The 21,086-nt window shown below is 63.4% G+C and overlaps 1 protein-coding gene and 1 long non-coding RNA gene across 2 annotated transcripts; both read right to left on the bottom strand.

The window, feature by feature from the left end:
* Window positions 1–266: 266 nt before the first annotated feature.
* LOC147649195 (uncharacterized) lies at window positions 267–4,018 on the bottom strand. Its single transcript, XR_015279545.1, has 3 exons — window positions 3,913–4,018; window positions 766–979; window positions 267–613 (listed from the first exon to the last, which is right to left on the bottom strand). It is a non-coding gene; the product is annotated as an uncharacterized LOC147649195 (long non-coding RNA).
* Window positions 4,019–16,724: 12,706 nt separating this feature from the next.
* Window positions 16,725–20,302, bottom strand: NEUROD2 (neuronal differentiation 2). The gene is made up of 2 exons (XM_086864416.1): window positions 19,930–20,302; window positions 16,725–18,807 (listed from the first exon to the last, which is right to left on the bottom strand). Exon 2 carries the CDS (start codon window positions 18,800–18,802, stop codon window positions 17,726–17,728), a length of 1,077 nt encoding a protein of 358 aa, XP_086720542.1. The 5' UTR covers window positions 18,803–18,807; window positions 19,930–20,302; the 3' UTR covers window positions 16,725–17,725.
* Window positions 20,303–21,086: the final 784 nt, after the last annotated feature.

Here is a 21,086-nt window from a genome sequence, read left to right as displayed (position 1 = left end):
TGGCGGCGGCGCCGGGCGCTTCCCGGTGCCTGGGAAAGCGGGAGCGAGCCCCCAGCGCCCACCCTGATTTATGGAGGGGGCAGCTGGGCCCCGTGCACTCGGCTGGATCCCTAATCCAGCCCTCCTGGTCCCTGCCCGCGGCTCCGCCGGGCTCCGGATGCCATCCCGAGCATCCTCACATCCCACCTTCCCTTCCCGCTGCCGCCAGACAAAGCCCCACGTGGGCCCGGCTCCTGCGGCATCCCGATCCAAAGGTGACCAGGCCGTTTTATGCCATTTAATTTATTTTGGCATTGAACTTCCTCGGCAGCAGCTGCCGTGCCAAATGGCCGGGGGCTGCCCGGAGCCGGCGCTGTAAATCTCCGGCGTTCCCGCTTGGAATATGCTCGTTGGAGCGGCGGCTGCTCCATCCCGACATTCCTGGCTGCTCCATCCCACCGTTCCCGGCTCCATCGGCTCCAAATGCGGGATCTGGCGCAGTTCTCCTCCCTCCTCATGCCCGCGGTGCTCTGGGGGCCTTGGGGATGTGCTGGCGGCTCCATCCAGACCCGCCGGCTTCGGGAATATCCCGGTGCTCCGGGCACGCTCCGGGAACGGGGATGGAGATGGGATGCTGAGGATGAGGAGGAGGAGGATGAGGATGAGGAGGAGGACGGGGCCTTCCCACGGAGCGGATCACCCGCGTCCCACGGGCTCCTGCCGGAATCTCCAGCTGGAGGAGGCCTCGCACTTCCCGGGTGGATGTCCCGGGGTGTGCGCACACACCTGGGTGCCACACGCGTGTTCACACGTGTCCGGGGGGGGGTGACTGTCACCAGGTGTCGCTCTCGGCACGGCCACCACCTCCCACCGCGTCCCCGTCCTCCTCCTCCTCCTCCTCTCCGGCTATATTTGTCCTTCCAGCTGCTCCGGCTGTCGGCATTAAAGGTTTTTCATCCAATTTAGACGTTTCCTTCCAAAAATCCGTTCACACCTTTCCCTGGCATTTGGAAAGGGGAAAGAAGAAAAGGATTGAGAAGGATAAAACCACCCCCAAAAAAAAAAACCCCTTGGAGGTGTTGGAGGCCACGGATGGGGGGTGGAGGAGGTGTTGGGGTTGGGTTTTGGGGGGAAGGATGGGGGTGTGAGCCCCCCCAGCATTACCCATCCCGTGGCATCCCGCATTTTCCATCCCTTGGCATCGAGATGCCGCATTCTGCGGGCACGGGCGGCTTTTTGGCACAGGCGTGGATGGGGCGCGGGCTCCTCGGGCAGGGTCTGGGGGCGCGGGAGGAGGATGGCGGGGGGGTGGCACCGTCCCTGTGCCATGGGGCCACCTGGCCGTGTCCCCTGGCCCTGGCAGCTTGATGAAAGCGGCGGCGCTGGCGGTGGCACAGCTGGTGCCTGCTGCCAGCACCCGGAGCGGGAAGCGCCCGCCATTAGCGGCTCCAATTAACGGGAACGCGGAGCCGCCGCCGCCCGGGGGGTTCCCCGGTGGGCACCCCCCGCTGCCACCTCCCAGGGACATCCCAGCCCCCGTGCCGAGGAGGCGGCAGTGCCACCACGTTCCGCCCAGCCGGGGGTGAGCGCGCCTCGATTTTGGGGACGTTCCCCCGGCGGCTGCCACCACATGCCACCTGCCATGCCCGGCCTGCGGGAGGGGGACAGGCGGGGTGACCCCACCCCAGCGCCCCAAAGAACGTCCCGGAGGGGACAGGGCCTGGCGTGGCGGCGGTGGCAGCGGGGACAGGAGCTGGCACCGCACCCCGGGCGGGCACATCGCCCTCCCCGCTGCCACCGGCGCAGCTGAGCCAAGGCGCGGGGGGACTGTGCCTGCACGCTTTCACCTGCCATTTAATTGGATGTATTTTTAATTAATGGCGCCTCTGGGACCAACATGAGACAACATGATCTCTGAATAGGGGCAGGGGAGGAATTGGGGCCGCGGGAGGATTGGGCCGCCGGGTGCCCTTACGCGCCAAACGCTGCCATCAATCACCCCCTACTTTTCGGCTCTGGACTTTTGGCTGAGGCTCAAGGCGGGCGCCGGGGCCACCCCCGCTGTCGCCTGGCACACGAGTGATGAGCGCCACGTCCTCAGCCGCGCCTGGCGACCGTGGTGGCGGAGGCAGAGCCGCTCGCCGCTGCTTTTGCCAGCAAATCCTGCCCCAAATCTGCTCTTGGGAGGATCTTGGGCTCATGGGTGGCATCTGGGGAGCTCTCAGCCCCTCTGCCCCCCGCCCCAGCACGGTGCTCCCCGCGCCTTCATCGTTTTGTCCCTCCCGCCTGGCTCTGGGGAGGGGACACAGCTGGGTCTGGCGTGTCCCCCCCACCTTCTGGCGCAGTCCCGGTGGTGCCGGGGCAGCCGCTCACCCCCGCGAGGGCCGGCGGGGCTCGCCCGTGGCAGGTGCGGCGGCGCAATGTAGGGCAGCATTAATATTTAGCGACACTGGGGGGTGGCACAGCTGCCTCCTGCGCTGGAATGCAGACGGCAGCCAGCGGGGACAGCGGCCACCAGTGCCACCGCCTCGGCCACCACTGCCACCGCCTCGGCCACCACTGCCACCCCCTTGGACACTGCTGCCACCACCTCGGCCACCACTGCCACCGCCTCGGCCACCACTGCCACCGCCTCAGGCACCACTGCCACCACCTCAGCCACCACTGACACCTCCTCGGTCACCACTGCCACCCCCTTGGACACTGCTGCCACCACCTTGGCCACCACTGCTACCACCTCGGCCACCAGTGCCACCACCTCGGTCACCACTGCCACCACCTCAGCCACCAGTGCCACCACCTCGGTCACCACTGTCACCGCCTCGGCCACCACTGTCACCCACCTCGGTCACCACTGCCACCACCTCGGCCACCAGTGCCACCACCTCGGTCACCACTGTCACCGCCTCGGCCACCACTGCCACCTCCTCGGCCACCACTGTCACCCCCCTCAGTCACCACTGCCACCACCTCGGCCACCAGTGCCACCACTTCGGTCACCACTGCCACCACCTCGGTCACCACTGCCACCCCCCTTGGCCACCGTGGTCCCCATGGCCCCATGCACCCCCAGCCTGCCCGGGGGGACATCACGGAGGGGGCACAGCCCCCACAGATCCAAGCTCTTGGCACATGGTGGCCAAACTCCAGGCCCTAAAAGCCACCGGCCACATGAGGGGGGATAGGAAGCTGCTGGGGGTCGTAGCCCGGCCCTGGGCCCGCTCCCCGCTGCTGGGGCAGCCAGCCACAAAGCCATCGTGGTGTCAGGGTGGCACATGGTGGCCTTGGCGTTTTCCAGGGAAGTGTGGTGTCACCAGAGCCTGGCTCTGTGACAGCGGTGACAGTGGCCATGGCTGGGGAGGTTGGACCCATCTTGTCTGGCATCCCTGGATGCTGTGCCGGGAGCAGGCGGGGCCTGGGCCACCAGCCCTTCTCTCTGGTGAGTGGGGGTGAGCCCTGGGGGTGGCCCTCACCATGGCTGGACCCTCACTGTGGCCAGACCCTCACCATTACCAAACCTTCACCATGGCTGGACCCTCACCGTGGCCAGACCCTCACCATGGCCAGACCCTCACCATGGCCAAACCTTCACCATGGCCAAACCTTCACTACGGCCAGACCCTCACCATGGCTGGACCCTCACCGTGGCCAGACCCTGACCATGGCCAAACCTTCACCATGGCTGGACCATCACTGTGGCCAGACCCTGACCATGGCTGGACCATCACTGTGGCCAGACCCTCACCATGGCCAAACCTTCACCATGGCCAGACCCTGACCATGGCTGGACCTTCACTGTTGCCACAACCCTCAGCATGGCTGGACCATCACCACAGCCGGACCCTCGTCCTGACCAGACCCTCGCCATAGCTGGACCCTCACCATGTCCAAACCCTCCCCATGGCGGGACCCCCACCCCAGTCAGGCCCTCACCACGGCCGTCCCCTGCCCACGGCCGGAGCCCGGCGGTGCCCGGGCGGTGCGGGCGCGGTGCGGGCGCGGTGCGGGCGGTTGATTAGCGTGATTCCGGCATTGTGATGCAGAGGCGGTCGGGGCACCAGCTGCTCCTGCCCGGGTGTTTATTGTTACCTAGAGACGCCCCTGGCTCCCGCCCAGCTCCCCCCAGCCCCGCACGATGCAAAATTTATAGCGCGGCGGGTCCCGCGTTAACTCTCTGCCTCCCGGGCGGGGGGCGGCGGGGGAGGCTGCGGGAACCCACCGGGGTGGGCACGGCCGGGGGGCAGCGGCCGGGCAAAGCCACGACGGGCGGTGCCACACGGGGGGATGGCAGGCTGCACCGTGCCGTGTCCTGTCATGCCACCGTGCCGTGCCGTGCCGTGCCACCGGAGCCTCAGGCCTGCAGCACGGCGTTCCCTGCGGAGTCCGTATCCATGGCACGGCTAATCCTCCGGCCGGGCAGGGAGCCAGCCCGTCCGCGGTGCCCGCCGGCTGCCAGCCCGGCTGCTGGAGAGGACACGGCCCCGGCTACCCCCTGTCCCGGGCGGGCGGTGCCAGCCCAGCGCTGCGGTCCCTCAGCCCGGCTACCCCAGCCCTGCTCAGGGGGACAAGAGGGTCCCCACACGTCCCGGAATGTCACCGGGCGGGCAGAGGGGACGCGGCCGGGAGGGTCGGGCAGGATGGGCTCTCACCGCGGGGATCCGCTCGGTGCCCCGGTCCTGCCCCTTCCCGCTGCCGTGGGGCGGCACAGCCCGGCGGGGAACGGCTCAGCGAGGCTCCGCTCCGCACCGAACGGCGCAGCACGGAGCGGCACAGGCGGTGCCATCTGCCCCCGCGTGACCCTGAGCGCGGCCACTCCCTCCGTGTCCCCGGCCAGCCCCGGTGACACCGGTGTCGCCGTCACCTGCCCCCAGCCGAGCCCCGCCACACCGGGGGCCACCGGGACCCCGCCGTGTCCCCCCGCCGTGTCCCCCCGCCACCGCTCCCGCTTCCCCCCCTCCCCTCCCTCCACCTCTCAGCAAGTTTTTTATGTGATTACAGGCACTGCATGGTAATTAGTGCTAAACTCATTTGCACAACTACAGTTAATTGGCTACAACAATTAATTAATGTGTTGGAAATTTGGCACTGGAAAAAAAAAAAAAAAGAGAGAGAAAAGGGAAAAAAAAGTTTGTCATGAGAGGGGAAGAAGGGGGGAGAGGGGAGGATGCACCCACCTGCACCCACCTGCAGCCCTGCTTCTTCCCCTAAGTTTCCTCCAGAGCTGCAGTTCCTGCCTCGCTCTGTGCTTTGTTTTCCAGTTTTCTTCCTTCTTTTCCATTTTTTCCCTTTTGTTGTTGTTTCTTTTTTATTTCCTCCCTTTTTTTCCTGTTTTCCTGCTTTCTTTCACCCCTTTTCCCGTTTATGTTGTTTTGTTGTTTTGTTTTTTTTTTGCAACTTAAGCAAACTCATTTCCCTGATAAAATACAGCATGACTAATGACTGAAGCATGTAAAAATCATTGGGAAAATGTCCTTGGAAGACGAATGCATTTTCAGCAGAATAATTAACTTAATTAACAAATTCACATGCATATTCATCAGGCTATTAATGTCTTCTCAGCTCAGCTTGACGAACATTGCGGTAATAACCATCTCATTTGCATATTGCATTCTACTGCTATCCAAAAAAAAAAAAAAATTAAAAAAATAAAAAAAAAAAAAAGAGGAGGGAAAAAAAATTAAAAAAAAATAAGGAAAAAGAGGTGGATGCACACGCGTGTGCTCCCGGGGGACGGCCGGTGGGTGGGGTGTGTGTCCCGGGGAGGCTTCGGGCCTCGTGTGCCGGGGTCCGCGTGCCGGCGCGGAGCGGAGCGGCGGGAGGCGCGAGGCCACGGCGCCGTGCCGGTACCCGCCGCTCCCGGCCCCGGCATCTGCGGCAGGCGGCGCTGAGCGGGCGCGGAGGGGGAGAAGGACCCGTAGCAGCTGTCGGCCTAATTCGGCAAACGTGCTGCTCGTGGGCGGCTTAGAAAAACAGATTAGGCGCCTGCGACAGGCACTGATTCCTGACATACGCTCGGGGTCTGCGTCTTCATCGGTGGAGAGTGGAGGAGGGAGGGTGAGGAGGGTGGTGGGGCCGTGGGGAGGGTGGGGGTGGTGGGGGTGAGGGGGATGACAGGGATGAGTGGGGTGGTGGGGAGGATGGGGAGGAAGGGAATGATTGGGGTGATGAGGAGGATGAGGATGATGAGGATGATGGGGTGAAGGAGGTGATGGGGATGAGTGGGGTGAAGGGTATGACAGGGATGATTGGGGTGATGAGGAGGATGAGGAGGATGGGATGAAGGAGATGATGAGGAGGAAGGGAATGATTGGGGTGATGAGGAGGATGGGGGTGAAGGGGATCATGGGAATGATGGGAGTGATGGGGTGAAGGGGATGACAGGGATGAGTGGGGCGATGAGGAGGATGAGGATGATGGGAACGATGGGATGAAAGAGATGATGGGGACGATTGGGGTGATGAAGAGGATGAGGATGATGAGGATGATGGGGTGAAGGGGATGACGGATGAGTGGGGCGATGAGGAGGATGAGGATGATGGGGATGATGGGGTGAAGGGGATGACAGGGATGATTGGGGTGGTGGGGAGGATGAGGATGATGGAGATGATGGGATGAAGGAGATGATGGGGATGACAGGGATGATTGGGGTGGTGGGGAGGATGAGGATGATGGAGATGATGGGATGAAGGAGATGATGGGGATGACAGGGATGATTGGGGTGGTGGGGAGGATGAGGATGATGGGGATGATGGGAAAGATGGGAGTGATGGGGGTGACAGGGATGAAGGGAATGTGGAAACGAGGTGGGAATGGGGATGAATGAGATCATGAGGATGATGGGGGCGATGGGATGAAGGAGATGATGGGGATGACAGGAATGATTGGGGTGGTGGGGAGGATGAGGATGATGGGGGTGATGGGATGAAGGAGATGATGGGGATGAAGGGAATGATTGCAGTGATGAAGTGAAGGGGATGATCGGGATGATGGTGAGGATGGGGATGAAGGGGATGATGGAAGTGATGGGTTGATGAGGATGATGGGGGTGATGAAGATGTTGGGGGTTGTGGGGAAAATGGGGATGATGGAAGTGATGGGGATGAAGAGGATGAAGAGGATGAAGAGGATGATGATGATGACGATGATGAGGATGATGGGTGTGGTGAAGGCGATGAGGATGAAGGGGAAGATGGGGATGATGATGAGGATGATGAGGATGATGGGTTGATGAGGATGATGGGTGTGGTGAAGGCGATGAGGATGAAGGGGAAGATGGGGATGATGATGAGGATGATGAGGATGATGGGTTGATGAGGATGATGGGTGTGGTGAAGGCGATGAGGATGAAGGGGAAGATGGGGATGATGATGAGGATGATGAGGATGATGGGTTGATGAGGATGATGGGTGTGGTGAAGGCGATGAGGATGAAGGGGAAGATGGGGATGATGATGAGGATGATGAGGATGATGGGTTGATGAGGATGATGGGTGTGGTGAAGGCGATGAGGATGAAGGGGAAGATGGGGATGATGATGAGGATGATGAGGATGATGGGTTGATGAGGATGATGGGTGTGGTGAAGGCGATGAGGATGAAGGGGAAGATGGGGATGATGATGAGGATGATGAGGATGATGGGTTGATGAGGATGATGGGTGTGGTGAAGGCGATGAGGATGAAGGGGAAGATGGGGATGATGATGAGGATGATGAGGATGATGGGTTGATGAGGATGATGGGTGTGGTGAAGGCGATGAGGATGAAGGGGAAGATGGGGATGATGATGAGGATGATGAGGATGATGGGTTGATGAGGATGATGGGTGTGGTGAAGGCGATGAGGATGAAGGGGAAGATGGGGATGATGATGAGGATGATGAGGATGATGGGTTGATGAGGATGATGGGTGTGGTGAAGGCGATGAGGATGAAGGGGAAGATGGGGATGATGATGAGGATGATGAGGATGATGGGTTGATGAGGATGATGGGTGTGGTGAAGGCGATGAGGATGAAGGGGAAGATGGGGATGATGATGAGGATGATGAGGATGATGGGTTGATGAGGATGATGGGTGTGGTGAAGGCGATGAGGATGAAGGGGAAGATGGGGATGATGATGAGGATGATGAGGATGATGGGTTGATGAGGATGATGGGTGTGGTGAAGGCGATGAGGATGAAGGGGAAGATGGGGATGATGATGAGGATGATGAGGATGATGGGTTGATGAGGATGATGGGTGTGGTGAAGGCGATGAGGATGAAGGGGAAGATGGGGATGATGATGAGGATGATGAGGATGGTGGGGTGATGAGGATGATGGGTGTGGTGGAGGTGATGGAGATGAAGGGGGTGATGAGGAAGATGGAGATGAAGGGGGTGATGAGGAAGATGGGGTTGAAGATGAGGATGAAGATGAAAGTGATGGTGGGGATGAAGGTTGTGATGGGGTGAAAGGGTCGAAGATGATGATGATGGGGATGATGAGGGTGATGAGGATGAAGGGGATGATGAGGGACAAAGAGGATGATGGACGTCACAGGGATGAAGGTGATGAAAGGGATGACGGGAAGGATGGAGATAATGGGATGAAGGGGACTGTGAGGATGATGAGGATGGTGGGGATGAAGGAGATGAAGAGAGTGATGAGGGTGATGGGGGCATCAAACAAATCCCACCCCCAAGGAGACTCCACTGTCCCTCCCTGCGTCCTGCCACACCCTGATTGGCTCCACCCACCCACCCACGCATGTGCACACAGACGGATGTCAGCCATGGAGCACACGGGGATGATGGATGGATGGATGGATGGATGGATGGATGGATGGATGATGGATGGATGATGGATGGAATCCATGGATGGGTGGATGGATGGATGATGGATGGATGGATGGATGATGGATGGATGGATGATGGATGATGGATGGATGGATGGATGGATGGATGGATGATGGATGATGGATGGATGGATGGATGGATGGATGGATGAATGGATGGATGGATGGATGGATGGATGGATGGATGGATGGATGGATGGAATCCATGGATGGAATCCATGGATGGATGGATGGACAGGTGACAGGTGACCAGGTGGGAAGAGTGTGGCTGGACAGACTGGCATACAGGGTTGGACAGGCAGACAGACAGACATGATGGCTTTCCTTGGCCAGGAGCCATCACTGAGGGGACTCTGTCCCTGTGTTGCCCCCTACAGAGGGGACAGACTCCTCTGTGACCCCTTGGTGGCACCCAGGACCTGGAAGGGGACATGGAGCTGTGACCCTGGGGTCAGGTGTGAGCCCTGGGACAGGGCTGGGACAATGAGGGGGGTCCCTGGGACACCCATGTGTCCCCATCACTGGGAGGGCCACCAAGGACCACCTGGACACCTGGGATGGACACAAGCCTCAGCCAATCCCCATCCAGGGCTTGTGCTGGCAGCCAATCCCCTGCCGGGGCTGGTGCTGCTGACCAATGACAGCCTTCCCTGGATTTGGTCCCGCCCACCCTGGGTATATAAAGCCCTGACCGAGCTGTGCCCGAGGGTCCTTGGTATGTCCTGAGTCCTTTAGGGTCACTCTGGGGTCTCTGTTGTCCCTCCTGGTTCTTCCCCATCACCACATCCCCAAGGAAGTGGATGGACCAGGGCAGGACCCAACCCCCCTTGTCCTGGGGGTGTCCCCCAGCACCCTCAGCTGTGCCTCGGGGTCCCCATTCATGGGGGGACACAGCCCAGCGCCACCATCCCTGTCCCCACAAACCCCTCTGGTGTCACCGTGCTCCTGGGGCATTGTGGTGGCAGAGGGTGGGTCACTGGCACGGGGTGGGACATCAGGGATGGGGCCACCCCACGTTTGCTCACGGCTTGTGAGGTGCCACCAACCTCCCCCCCAACCTGTCTGTCCCCATGGCCACACTGGGGACATCCCCGTGGAGAAATGGGGAAACCGAGGCACGGGTCACCCGGGGTCACCACAAGGCCAAGGAACAAAGCCACCCCCCATCGTTTCCCCAGGACCCCACAGGCATCCCTGGCTGCTCACACCCGGACAGAAATATCCCAAACCGATTCCCAAAATGGGGGCGGGGGGGGGGATCCATGGGGAAAAAAGGGGGGTACGGATCCCTCGGGAGGGGGTGGAGGGGCGAAGGTCGGGTGAAGGGCGCCGGAGGAGGGGCGGGGGAAGCTGCGGGCGCTCCGTGCCAGCTGTATCCAGAGAAAGGCAAATAATTCAGCGGCACCAACCGGAGAGGAACCAGCCCGCGGAGCCACGTGCCAAAATACCAGCAGTAAAGTAGTTAAATGGATCCAGCGCGGGAGCGAGGAGCTGCGAGAGCGCTTGGGCCCCCATCCAAAGGAGTTAATGTCCCACAGTATGATCGATTAGTTGTCAGACGTGATTTCAAACCAATACAAGATGAATGGCATCATTTTCCTTCCCTCGGTTTCGGCGGAATTAAGAAGCCATTAGCTAACACAAATTTTTGGCAAGTTTAATAAAAAAAGAAAAAAATTAAAAAAAAAAAAAAAAAATTAAAAAAAAGAAATGAAGAAAAGCTCCGGTGTACGTTTTGTAACGAACGTTCCCTGAGGTAAGGGCCGGGGTGGAAATGTCACTCCGTGTCACACCCGGGTGACAGCGACCGTGGCGGTGGCGGTGCCAACGCCGTGCCCACCATGGCAGGTGCCAACAGAGCGTTGTCTCCCGAGCAGAGCCACACTCCGAGGCTCCCTGCCCTGCTCGTGACGGTGCCACGCGCGTGACAAGCCGGGGGTCTCACGGCGGTGCCGGGGGGCTTTGTGCCGGGGTGGCAGTGCCAGGCTGGGGCGGCCACGCGGGGACTTGTCAAGGACAAACGGCGCACAAGCTGCTCCTGCCCGCGTGCCCGCAGGCGCGGGGCCTCCGTGCCAGCCCAGCCGTGGCCATTACGGCTCCGTGCGCCAGCTGCGGCCGCCCGATCCCCCCCTGTCCCCAGGGATGGCAGGGGGGGCTTGGGCACCGTGCCACCGCCCAGGCACCGGGGCAGAGTCGCGGCACGCGGCGTCCGAGAGGTGACGGGGTCAGACAGGGCGATGGGCAGCGCTGATTCGGTGACCGAGGGTGGGACATCCCCGTGGATCCCAAAGGGTCGTGTGATCCTGTGACTCCCCGGGGATCCCCCAGGGACCCCCAGTTTTGTCACCTCTGTCGTGAAAGGACAACCTGGAGGGCAGAGCTGGGCCACAGGCACCCCCCGACCCCAGCTTTCGCTGCCGGATCGCCGGATTTTAGGCACTAAATGGGGTTGAATTAGGATTATTATCACAGCTGCTCTAAATGTAATTAGTTTTGCTCAGAACTTGTTTGCTTTCCCGGGATTACGGCACAATCCTGCCGCCCTTCCCGGCGCTAACTTGGGGAAGGCTTTAATCACTCTGATAACGCCGCTGCCGGGTTAATGCCACGATTCCAAAGGTGTGTTCTTCAATTACATTTAACAAAACGATTTGTAGTCGGGTAAAATTTAATTAGGAGTGTGCAGGAGGGTGGGGACAGCCGGGACACTGCTCACCGCTGGTGGCAGGACCTCAGCTCGGGCCTTGCTGCTGCCACCGTGCCCAGGTGTGCCCAGCCTGGCGGCTCCTGGTGGATCCCATCACCCCATCCTGGAGCGAGGGTGGATGGAAGGGGGGTCCAGCGTGATGTGAAGCCACCCACGTGCTGTCCCCAACCCCTGCCCGTGTCCCCTCCTGCCTCAGGAAAGGTGTTCCGGTCCCTCCATCCTGGAGGCATCATCTGGCCTCTCAAGGGCATCGGGATGTGCTGGGGGCAGATGGGATCCAGGGATCAGGGGAGCGTGGCCAGGGGGCACGGGAAGGGGCCAGGGGCTTGCGCTGCCCGGCACAGACTCCGGCGAGCCCGGGCGAGCCAGAGCTGCCAAGAGAAATGGGCAGATTATGGGATGAACGCAGGCCAAGGCAGGGCTGGGATGCAGCCGCCGTAAATCAGCTTTTAAGTAGCAACAAAATGGACATTTCCCATATGAAATGAGGCACCGGCTGCCACCGAGCGGGGGGAGCAGGACCCCGGCCCGGGGGCACCGGGACACGGTGGGACCCCCAGCCCGGGGCTCCGGAGGGGCTGTGGGGATGGGCTGGAGCCCAGGATGGGGGAGGGAAGGGAAGGGAAGGGAAGGGAAGGGAAGGGAAGGGAAGGGAAGGGAAGGGAAGGGAAGGGAAGGGAAGGGAAGGGAAGGGAAGGGAAGGGAAGGGAAGGGAAGGGAAGGGAAGGGAAGGGAAGGGAAGGGAAGGGAAGGGAAGGGAAGGGAAGGGAAGGGAAGGGAAGGGAAGGGAAGGGAAGGGAAGGGAAGGGAAGGGAAGGGAAGGGAAGGGAAGGGAAGGGAAGGGAAGGGAAGGGAAGGGAAGGGAAGGGAAGGGAAGGGAAGGGAAGGGAAGGGAAGGGAAGGGAAGGGAAGGGAAGGGAAGGGAAGGGAAGGGAAGGGAAGGGGGCTGGGCTGCTGTGGGGTGCTCAGGTGGGCACCACCTGCTCTCCAGTGTTCCCAGCCAGAGCTGGCCTGGTGTCTGCTGGATCCATCCTCCCCCTCTGCCCCTGCTTGGGTTTTGTTCGTTTGCTCCCTTGGAGCCCGGGAAGGGCTGAGGTTCCCTCCTTCCCACAAACCTTGGGGCTGCAGACCCCGGGCTGCTCACAGAGTTCTGACCCCCCAGGTGCCCCCAGCCCTGCCCTTCCCTTGGCTACCACCTGCCCCCTTTGCTCTCACCCCTCCCTGTGCCCCACCGGAGTGCAGGGCCCTCTCCTCACCCCCGTACCCCGCGTGGGGCTGTGGGACAGGACTCAGTGGGGCAGGGGGTAAATGGGGGAGAACAACACGACCCCCACGGGGCTGCGACTGGCGGGGGCACGATGGGGACAGACACAGGTGGGGACACTGCCCAGCCGGGCCCAGGCCCTCCTGGCCTCGCAGCCCTCGGGGCCGGGCCGGGGCTCCGGGCGGAGCTGCCGGCGGTGCCGCATTCCGGAGAAGCCGCCTCCGCCGGCGGCCGGTGCCAGCAGGCGCTGGCAGGTTCGGAGCTTCGCAGCGATTCCAGGCACAGATGTCCTTGTTTTAACTCCTCTGCGATGGAGCCTGGCAGACCGGGCGGGGGAGGGGGCGGCTCTGCAGCCCCCGGGGCGGCGGGGATCGTTGCCAGCCCGGCCCGCCCCGGCCGCGGCTCCGGGGACCACCGGGACCCCCCGCTCCCCACGGGGGTCGGCGTTCTGAGCTCCCCATGGCACAAAAACGGGGACAGCCCCCCCCCCTCGGACCCCCACACCCCTCCAGGTCCCCCACGTCCCTCCCGACCCCCGGGCAGCCCCCGGCCCCCGGAGCGGGGCCGCCTCCGCAGCGCGGCGAGCGCCGGGCGCCGGGAGCCTCCGGTTTTTTATGGTATCTGCAATTTTGGCAGAAATCTGTCTTTAATTTAGCTGTCCATATAAAAATCCGCACTGTATAATAATGAACAGATGCCATGAAATTTAAACTGAAGCAATGACTCCTCCTCCCCCCCCCCCCGGCTGGCACTCGCCGGTGGCAGCGGCGACCCGGAGCTGGCGCTCGCCCCGCGCCCCCGCCGCGCTCCGCCGGGCCGGGAGAGGGGCCGGGCCAGCGGGCACCGGGGGCACCGCGGGCACCGGGGGTCCGGGGGAGGGGGGGGAGGCACCCACCGCCATCTCATCCCGCTTTGAAACAGCGGGGCTGGGTCCGGGAGCGCCGCCACCGCGAGGTCCCCTCGGTGCTGGCCGAGCTCCGCTGCCCCCGGTGCAGCCGCGCGGGGTCCCGGCAGCTCCCCAGACCTCCCCACACACCCGGGCTGAATTTGATGCCACGGTCACACCAAACACTCGCAGAACTCGGCGGGGCGGCGGCTGCCGACCTCCCGCTTCCCTCCCCGAGAACCGCCGGGCACCGGGGCCGCTCGGCGGAAGGGCTGGGCACCGGACACCGGAGCTGTGAACCGGGCCGGGCACCGGAGCCTTGAACCGCCGCTGTGTTTCGGAACCGGGTACCAGCACCGGGCACCGGAACCTCATAGCGAGGCCGGGAACCGGAGCTTTGCAACGAAACCGTTCACGGGGACCGTGCACCAAAACCTTCCACCGGAGCTTTGCACCGGGGCTGTTCTCCGGAGCTTTGCACCGGGGCCGTGCAGCGAGTGCGGGGCCGCATTGCGGGGCCGGGGCCTTGCCGGAGCAGCCGGGCCGGTTCCCGCATCTTCGGCGGGGCCGGGCGGGCACCGGGGAAACAAAAATCCCGACAATTGAACATAAACCGTAGCCCCGCCACCGGGGCCGGCACCCCTGGCATAGCCGGCCTCGGGAGCAGATGTCGGCGGCCCCCCCGCAGCCCCCGGCCCCCGCTTCCCCCTCCTCCCCTCCGCGGGGGCATCCGCCCTTCGCCGCCGCTGCTCCGGGCCGCGGCCCCGGTGCCGCTGGTAGCGGATGGCGGCAGAAGGGCCGCACATCGACAGCCTCGGCCCCACGGAGCCTCCGACCCGCCCCATCGATTGCCCCCGGGTCCTCCCGGGGCTTTTTCCCCCGAGAAACGAGTCCCGGGAGGTTGTTGGGGCCAGAGCCGTCGGAAGAGGAGCCGCTGCTTTGCGGAGAGCGGCGAGTGCCGGGGCCCGACCGGGGGCTCGTGGGGTCGTGGCGGATCCGCTCCCCGGCCCGGGCCTGACTCCTCGCTGCCGGCGGCTCTGGGACGGGACCCAGCACGTCGGGGCTGCGCTGGATCCGGCCCCAGTTTGCAGTCACGACCCGACCCTAAACCGGCCCGGTTTATCCCCAAAAACCGCGGGGCTGCGGGGCGCGGTACCGGACACCTCTCCCGGGAGGAAACCGGTGGCTCCGTCCCTGCAGCCCCGGTGCGGCCCCGGCGCACGGTGATCCTGCGGACAGCCGGTCCCCACGAGCCGCGTGGCCGGTGAGACCGGGAGCGCAGTGCCCGCCGCTGCGCGGGGCCGGCGGCCGTCGGGCGGCGATGAGCCCCGGTGCTGCGGACGGGAAATAAACGGACGGCCGTTGAGAGGCCCCGGAGCCCGTTCAGCACCGCTGCAGCGGACAGCTCCGCTCCGGGCACCGACACCGCGCTCCCGGGGCTCCACCGGGCACCGGCACCGGGTACCGGGAACGCCACCGGATATTGGGCACGGGCAGTGGCACCGGAGCCGCATCGGAGGTCCCGGGGCTCCCACGGGCACCGGCTCCCTGAACCGGCGCGGGAGCTTCCGGGGCTCCAACGTGCGCCAGCGCCGGGAACCGGCACAAGCATCAGCGCTGGCACCGGCGCTGGCACCGGGCACCGAGCCGAGGCGCCATCGGGAAGCAGCACCAGGAACCGGCACCAGCCCCGGGCACCGCGCCGGGAGCCGACCGAGGAACCCGGCCTTGGCTACCGGCACCGCGCGCCCTTCCCGAGGCCACGGGCACCGCGGCCCGGTGCCAGCCCCGGGCACCGAGCTCCGAGCTCCCGCTCCCAGGGGACCGGAGCGGTGTCACCGCCGGTGGACCGAGCCGGGCCGCAGCACCGGCTCCCGGTGCCTTTATTGGTGAGGGGGGGACACCGCCTCCCCGGTCCCGGGGGGGACACCCGTGGGGCAGAGCCGCGTTATATCAGCGCCGCCGCCCCGCGGGCCGCGCATTCGGGCGGCGGGAGCGGCGGTGGCACCGCCGGGGGCGGGGGGTGGAGGGCTCGGCCCGGTGCCCCCGGTGCCCCCGGGGCGGAAGGAAAGCGGCGAAGGCGGCGGAGTCAACATTGAATATTTATTAATCGCCGTCGAAGGACGCTCGGTAATTACAGGCTCGCCGCGATCGCACCGGCGGCGGCTCGTCACGGCCGACGAGTCCTGGCGGGGCCGGGACCGGGCCACGAGCGTCCAGCGGGGCCGGGGGGGGGCGGCCCCGGGAGGGAGGGGAGGGGGCCGGTGCATGCAGTACGGCCGGGCCCCCCGGCCCCGCGCCCCGCGCTCCGCAGCCGCCGAGCAGTGTCCGGGCGGCGGGGACGGGGACCGGGAACCGGGACCGGGGAGCGGGAGCGGCGCCCGGCACGGGGGGGGGTCTTGCATATCGTTGGCCATAAATATTTATTAATCGAAATGAAACGGAACGGAAACACGAAAGCACTTCTGGTGTCGGGCAGCGGGTCCCCTTTGCTACAACGGTTTGTGGGTTTTTGTTTCTTTTTCCCTTTTTTTTTTGTTGGTTTTTTTCCCCGTTTTAGTTTCTTTTTTTCCCAAAACTTTTTTCTTTCCTTTTTTTCCCTCCGTTTTTTCTTTTTTTTTTTTCCTTTTCTTTTTTTTTTTTTTTTTCGTTTTCAGAACATTTCTCAGAAATCCTCCTCCTCTCCTCCTCCCTGGTCTCTAAAAATGCTGGTTTCTCGAAGGTGGTGCGGGCAGGTTCCGACAAAAAGAAAAAAAGAAAAAAGAAAAAAAAAAAAGAAAAATCAAAAAAAAACAAAGAAAACTCAACAAAAAAAAAAGCATTATCGGCTTCCCGGCGTCTCCCGGCTAAAGGAATGCGGCAAACCGGGACGGAGACCCCCGGGCCGGGCGCCGCGGGGGGGGCGCAGCCCCACCAGCCCCCCCGGAGCCCCGCTTGCATAGCTGCGGGCTGCGCTTCCCGGCTCCGCCAGCTCGGGAAAACCGGGGCGGCTCCGTGGGAGGGTTGGGGTGTAATTATTTTTTTTTTTTTCTTTTTAATTATTATCGTTATTTTTTTTCCTTTTTTTTTTTTCTATTTTTTTCTTTTTTTGTTGTTTTTTGTTTTTTGTTTTTTTTTCCGTTTCAAGTTTTTAAAACAGGTAAAAAACGTCCTGACACACGCGCTGCGAGGAGCTCCCGGGGCGGGGAGCGGGGCCGGGGCCCCCCCAAAGCAAAGTGCATCTCGGAGCGTCCGCCGGGCCGGGCCTCTTGCATAGATAGAAATTGGGGTTCGTTCCTCCCTGCGCCTCTTTATTGCTTCGGAAAGTTTCGCTCCGCGCCGCAGCGCGGGCTCCTCTCGCTCCCACGGGCCGGGGCAGCGGGTGTCCAATGCCGGGGGGGTCCGGGGGGGTCGGGGTTAGGGCTGGGGAGGGGAGAAACGGCCCAAAAAAGGGGTGGGAGGGGGGGGGGAAAAATATTTTTAAAAAGAAATATATAAAATTGAATTAAAACGAATTAAAAATGAAACGAAGCGGCTCGACCCAGAGGGTCGTGCTGGGCACCGGGGGGGCTCCGGTGGGCTGGATGGGGGGGTCGGCCCGTGAGGGGCATCTCCCCCTGGAAAATAATAAATTGATAATAATAATAATAATAATAATAATAATAATAATAATAATAATAATAATAATAATAATAATAATAATAGTTATAATAGCTGTGATAGTTATTGTAATAATAACGACGACAACAGCGATAATAATAAAAGAACTAAATAAATTACATTAAGCAATAAAGAAATAGCAATAAATAACGAAAATTTTAAAATAACGGAATCGACAATAATAATAAAAAAAATTAAGGAAAAGGGGAAAAATCCTCCCAAAAAAGCACTTTGTCCCCACGGGGCGCGGGGACCCGCCGCCGGGGCCGGGTCCCCATATTGCACCAAAGCCCACGGCGGAGCCCCGGGGGCCGATCCGCGGGGCTGCCGCGGGTTGGGGGGGGTTGGGGATGTGGGGGGTGGGGAATCTCCCCCCTCCCCGCCACCTCGGCGATGGGGAGGGGTGTGGGGAAGGGGTCAGTTGTGGAAGAAGGCGTTGAGCTCCTCGTACATGGGGCCCCGCTCGTGCGGGAGGTGCATGTCGTAGGGGAAGATGTTCTCGGAGTGGACCCCCCCGCGCATCCCCGCCGAGCCGAAGACCAGGTTATGGGCGGCGGGCCGGGAGCCGGGCAGCGCCGAGTAGTGCATAGAGTAGTGGTAGCTTTTCTCGTGGTCGGGGGATGAAGAGTCCTGCTTGAGGGAGAAGTTGCCGTTGATGCAGAGCGGGGGGCTGAGCCCCCCGTCGTACTCCGAGCTGTTGTAGTCGGGGGAGGTGTTGCCGTAGAGGCTCTCGTAGGCGGAGGCGCAGTAGCCGTGTGTCCTCAGCCCGTGCGGCCCGGGACCGGCGGCGGGCGGGCAGGGCGCCGCGGCCAGCCGCGAGCAAGGGTAGGGGTAGGGGTGCACGGCGAAGGAGGCGGCGTTGGGGCCGTGGAACCGACCCCCCTCCTGCCCCTGCTCCGTCAGGAAGTTGCGGGAGTTGAGCTGGAGGCAGCCGGCCACCAGGTTGGTGGTGGGCTGGGACAGCCCCTTGCACAGAGTCTGCACGTAGGAGACCAGGTCGGGCCGCTTGCCCGAGCGCAGGATCTCGGAGAGAGCCCAGATGTAGTTCTTGGCCAAGCGGAGGGTCTCGATTTTGGAGAGTTTTTGGGTTTTGGAGTAGCAGGGAACCACCTTGCGCAGGTTGTCCAGGGCCGCGTTCAGGTCGTGCATCCGGTTCCTCTCCCGGGCGTTCGCCTTCTGCCGCCGCAGCTTGGACCGCTCCAGCCGAGCCTTCGTCATCTTCCTCTTCTTGGGGCCGCGCTTCTTGGGCCGCTCGCCCTCCGCCTCCTCCAGGCCTTCCTCCTCCTCCTCCTCCTCCTCCTCGTCCCCTCCTAGCTCCCCTTCCTCTTTGCTCTCTCCCAGCGAACCCTCGGGCGGCTCCTCGGGAAGGGCGCAGCCCTTCCCCGCCCGCTCCTCCTTCTCGCTCCGGGCATCCTCCTCGCACTCCTCGGCCCAACCGGGGAATTTCGGGACTTCGGGGACCAGGCTGGGCTCGCTGAAAAGTCGCGTCAACATGGTGGCTGCAGCGGGGGGCAAAGAGCCAGGCGTTACCGGCGGCCCCGCCGCCCGCCCCCCTCCCCGCCCCGCTCCCACCCGCCGGGACCGGCGAAAACGAATTGGGCGCGGGGCCGCCCGCCGCTGCCCCCCGCCCCGGCTGCCCGACCCCGGGGCCACCGGGGCTCTCTCGAGGCGCGGCGATTCCGCCCCGGCCCGACCCCCCCCCAGCCCCACCGCCGGGGTCCCCGCGGCCGCCGCCCGCGCCCCTCTCCCGCTGCTCTGCACAAACCCCCGGCCCCCCCCGCTCCCGGCCCGCCCGATGCCCCCCCCTACGGTGCCCCGAGGGCCGGGCCCGGTGTCGCCGGTCCCTCTTTGACGCCTCCAACTTTTCCCTGCCGCGGGCGCGGAGCAGCTCCGGTCGCGGCTCCGCTACCGCCTTCCCGGGGCCGGGGGGGTCGAGTCGAGACCTCCGCCCTCCCCCGCACCCCCAGGTACCCCCCGTACCCCCTCCGGCCCGGTCAGGCGAGCTCGGCTTCCCCTCCCCGCCCCGGGGCTCCCCGCGGCCGCCGGAGCGCGGCCCGTAAAATGCGGCGGCACCAACCGGGGGGCGGCGGGGGCGGCGGGGGCGGCCGGAGCCCCCCCGTGGGGGCGCGGGGGCCGCGGGCGGCGGCGCTGCCGGGGGCGCCCCCGGGGCCGGGCGGCGCGGCGGGGCCGGGGCGGGGGGCACCGCCCGGGGCGAGGGCCGGGGGCGCGGCGGGGGAGCGGGGGTGCGGCTCCGCCAGGTCGGGCCCCCCCGGGGCGGCGGCGCGGAGGCTCCGCGCTGATTTCGTTGATGCCGCTCGGCCGCCGCTGCCCGCTCCGTCCCACCGGGACCGCGGCGCCCCGGGCGTGCCCAGGCTGGGGGGGGGAAGACCGGGGGCGGCGAAACCCCAACAACCCCCCTTGGGGGAGGCTCCGGCGGGGGGAGAAAACCCCATCAGCGGGACCCGCGGGGAGTGGGAGAACCGAGGGCCGGGGGAGAACGAAAGACGGGGGGAAAAAAGGGCGAGACGTGGCGGAGAAACAAAATCAACATGGAAGTTGCCTTTTCTCCATTCAAGTTTCCTCCGCTGCCCTCCCAACCCTCCACTTCTTACATAACTCACCTTCGGGCGGACCGCAGGAATTCTTATTTCATTGTTCCCAGCATCTTCTGGGAGCGGGACGCGGCTCCTTGAGGTGCTCCAGCCTCCTGCAGTCCTCTATCCAAAAGGAGGCGAGAGTGGCATCTCTACCCAGCAAAGGGGGTACCAGCTCTGCTGCCAGTGCCATATGGTTGGCACGTCATGCGCGAGAGCTATCACATGAGAGCTAATGATTGACATGCGCTTGCATTCAGGGAGATTTGTCTCTCTGGGGAAGGAGGACTCGCCATCTGTCACTCTGTACTCTAAAAAAAAAAAAAAAAAAAAAAAAAGAAGAAAAAAAAAAAAAAAAAAAAAAGAAGAAAAAAAAAACCAACCTCTTCCAAATCTCCAGCTCTGCCTACACGCTGCAAAATGGGACCCGGGCGAGATGCAGGCGATGGCGGGGCCGGGAGGAACAATGGAGCCAGCGGGAAAACCGGCCATCCCGGCTGGGCCAAGCGTGGCGGGGACACAGGCGGGCGCTGGGGTGAGGGGGGAGATGCCACGGGGACCCTCGCTGGGAGCTGGCATCTGCGGCTCGCCGCAAAATGCCGCGGCGGCTCGCCCAGGTCCGTCCCCACCCTCAGCCAGCAGCCGAGCGGCGATGGCTGCGGTGGCGAGGGCCTGGAGCGGGCTGGGGGCTGCGGCCGGGCACGGCAGAGGTGGTGGCAGTGCCCGCTTTGGCCACGCCGGTGCTGGCGGGGGGCTGCAGGTGTGGCGTGGGCAGGGCTGGTGGCTGCGGGGCCGTGTGTCCCCATGCGGGTGGCACATGGACGTGCTGGCACCCCCGTGGCCACACGGCCACGCCAGCGTCCCTGCACCCCATGGCACAGCCCCACACACCCTCTGTGTGCATACACACCGACACACATCCCCTCGCACGCTCACAGCCTCCCTCAGCACATGGCGGATGAGCCTCCACGGATCCCGATGCCACCGTGGTGGTGGGATCCCGAGGCCCGGCCGTGCCAACGAGGCCTTTGTCTGTCAGGCAACTCCTCACGGCTCTGTCACCCTCTGGTCCCCAAATCTGTCCCCACCACAGTGGCTGGGCACCCAGAAATGGCCACTGCCCTTTTGGGGCAGCAGCTGGGCCGCAGAACATAAATGGGCACGCGGTGTCCCCAGAAGCCACT

The sequence above is a fragment of the Cyanistes caeruleus genome, chromosome 27, assembly GCF_971803275.1.
Source record: "Cyanistes caeruleus chromosome 27, bCyaCae1.hap1.1, whole genome shotgun sequence".
NCBI lineage: Eukaryota > Metazoa > Chordata > Aves > Passeriformes > Paridae > Cyanistes > Cyanistes caeruleus.
Note: the sequence above shows the minus strand (reverse complement) of the source record. Positions and strands in the feature narration are given on the sequence as shown.